Here is a 2,148-nt window from a genome sequence, read left to right on the forward strand (position 1 = left end):
AAAAATAGGCAAAATGCACAACAAATTTAAAAATGAATATGACTGATACTGTTTTTTAAAATTGTTTTTAAACTGTCTATATATCACAATAATATTGTTGTCATGAATTCTTTTGGCCATGATCATTATTTATTAAGAAGCTGATATTATGCCAGCCCCAGTGCATGTGTTTACTTCTTTTTACCAGTGTGACAAATGAGGTTAATGAAACACATTTTATGGAAAAACATAATTTCAAATTAAAATTCAGTTTGTGTCACTACAACATTAACTACTATTTAAAAAAAAAATCAAACAATTCAAACATTCCCAGAAAAACATTTGACCCCCAGTATTGTTTCCCCTTAAAAACACAGAGATGAACTAAACATGACTGATAATGTGTGATAATGATAGCACAGAGGAAATTTGCTGTACATTTGCAATTAGACTCCATAAAAATAGACAATGTGTCAATTTGACATTAGTTAATATTGTTTGGATTTTTTGTTTTAATCAGTGTTTCATGATTCCGGAGAACAAAAAGCAGTGAAGAAAATAAATATTTTTAACTGAAAGTGTGAGTAAAAAAATAAACATCATAAAAGAAATACAAGCTTTTGCACTTGACCGGTAGTACGACGACTGAGTACTGTGTGGAAGCAATGTTCTAAGACAAAGAGGCATTTTGAGGTTAATATATAATCTAGCATGATTCCTACAGTCATTTTAAAGAGATCAATAATGTATCGGTCTTACAAACTAAGCATACGTGACTGTAGGTGGGACAAAAGCTCATATAATCAATATGTTGACTCTCGTCTTCCAGATGTGTTTTCACAAACCTTACTCAGCAAGATAACCATAAAAACGAAAACGTGTTCTTGGCCAATCAGATAGCAGAGGGACAGAGTGGGTTTAAAAGGACCTGCAGTGCAGCTGAGCCGACACCGAGGCTGACACGGACACCACCATGAAGGCTTTCATTCTTCTGGCTCTGTTCGCAGTGGCATGTGAGTATGGAGACTAAACGTGTTACTTTTCATTTTGATCATTTTATGTATGAGGAAAAGGTTATTTTCTTTGAAAAGTACTGCCCTGCAAAAATACACTAAGTTACATTCCGTATTTCCATCAGACGCCGCTCCCATTGAGGATGACAAAATTGTTGGAGGCTATGAGTGCAGAAAGCACTCTGCGCCCTACCAGGTCTCTCTGAACTCTGGCTACCACTTCTGTGGAGGCTCCCTGATCTCCAGCACCTGGGTGGTGTCTGCTGCTCACTGCTACAAGTCGTAAGTGCACACATTAGTTTCCACACACACACATTAGGCCCACAGTCTTTCTAAAACCCTGTTCCAATGAAATCAGAGATACTGATTACATCTTTATAGGTGAAGTGTCACAGTACTTACATGTAGTTTAACCCTCTCTGCAGCCGCGTCCAGGTGCGTCTCGGTGAGCACAACATCGCCGTCAACGAGGGCACAGAGCAGTTCATCAACTCTGCCAAGGTCATCCGTCACCCCAGGTACAGCAGCCGCAACCTGGACAACGACATCATGCTGATCAAGCTGAGCAAGCCCGCCACCCTGAACAGCTACGTCCGCACCGTGTCCCTGCCCTCCAGCTGTGCCAGCTCTGGAACCCGCTGCCTGATCTCTGGATGGGGCAACACCAGCAGCTCTGGAAGTCAGTAAAACACAACGTAGTCACACCTGGAAGGTCATTTTACCACATGCTGGTGGATGAATACTCACACATGTTGTCATTCTTCCTCTCTAGACTACTACCCTGATCGTCTGAGGTGCCTGGATGCCCCCATCCTGAGCGACAGCAGCTGCAGGTCCTCCTACCCTGGACAGATCACCTCCAACATGTTCTGCGCTGGATTCCTCGAGGGAGGCAAGGACTCCTGCCAGGTACGACCTAAAGTCAGCATATTTCTTACAGTTGACACCAAACATCAGAACACCTCTGCTCACATGTTGTCCTCTATTTCTGTGTCCTTTCAGGGTGACTCTGGTGGCCCCGTGGTGTGCAACGGTCAGCTGCAGGGTGTGGTGTCCTGGGGTTACGGCTGCGCCCAGAGGAACAAGCCTGGAGTCTACGCCAAGGTCTGCAACTACAACTCCTGGATTCGTAACACCATGGCCTCCAACTAAAGTC

General features: G+C 43.2%; 1 protein-coding gene across 1 annotated transcript; it reads left to right on the forward strand.

The window, feature by feature from the left end:
* The first annotated feature begins 928 nt into the window (after positions 1 to 928).
* LOC121938118 (trypsin-3) lies at positions 929 to 2,144 on the forward strand. Its single transcript, XM_042481399.1, has 5 exons — positions 929 to 992; positions 1,118 to 1,274; positions 1,418 to 1,671; positions 1,765 to 1,901; positions 1,995 to 2,144. Exons 1-5 carry the CDS (start codon positions 953 to 955, stop codon positions 2,142 to 2,144), a joined length of 738 nt encoding a protein of 245 aa, XP_042337333.1. The 5' UTR covers positions 929 to 952.
* Positions 2,145 to 2,148: the final 4 nt, after the last annotated feature.

Source organism: Plectropomus leopardus, unplaced genomic scaffold, assembly GCF_008729295.1.
Source record: "Plectropomus leopardus isolate mb unplaced genomic scaffold, YSFRI_Pleo_2.0 unplaced_scaffold28535, whole genome shotgun sequence".
Classification (NCBI taxonomy): domain Eukaryota; kingdom Metazoa; phylum Chordata; class Actinopteri; order Perciformes; family Serranidae; genus Plectropomus; species Plectropomus leopardus.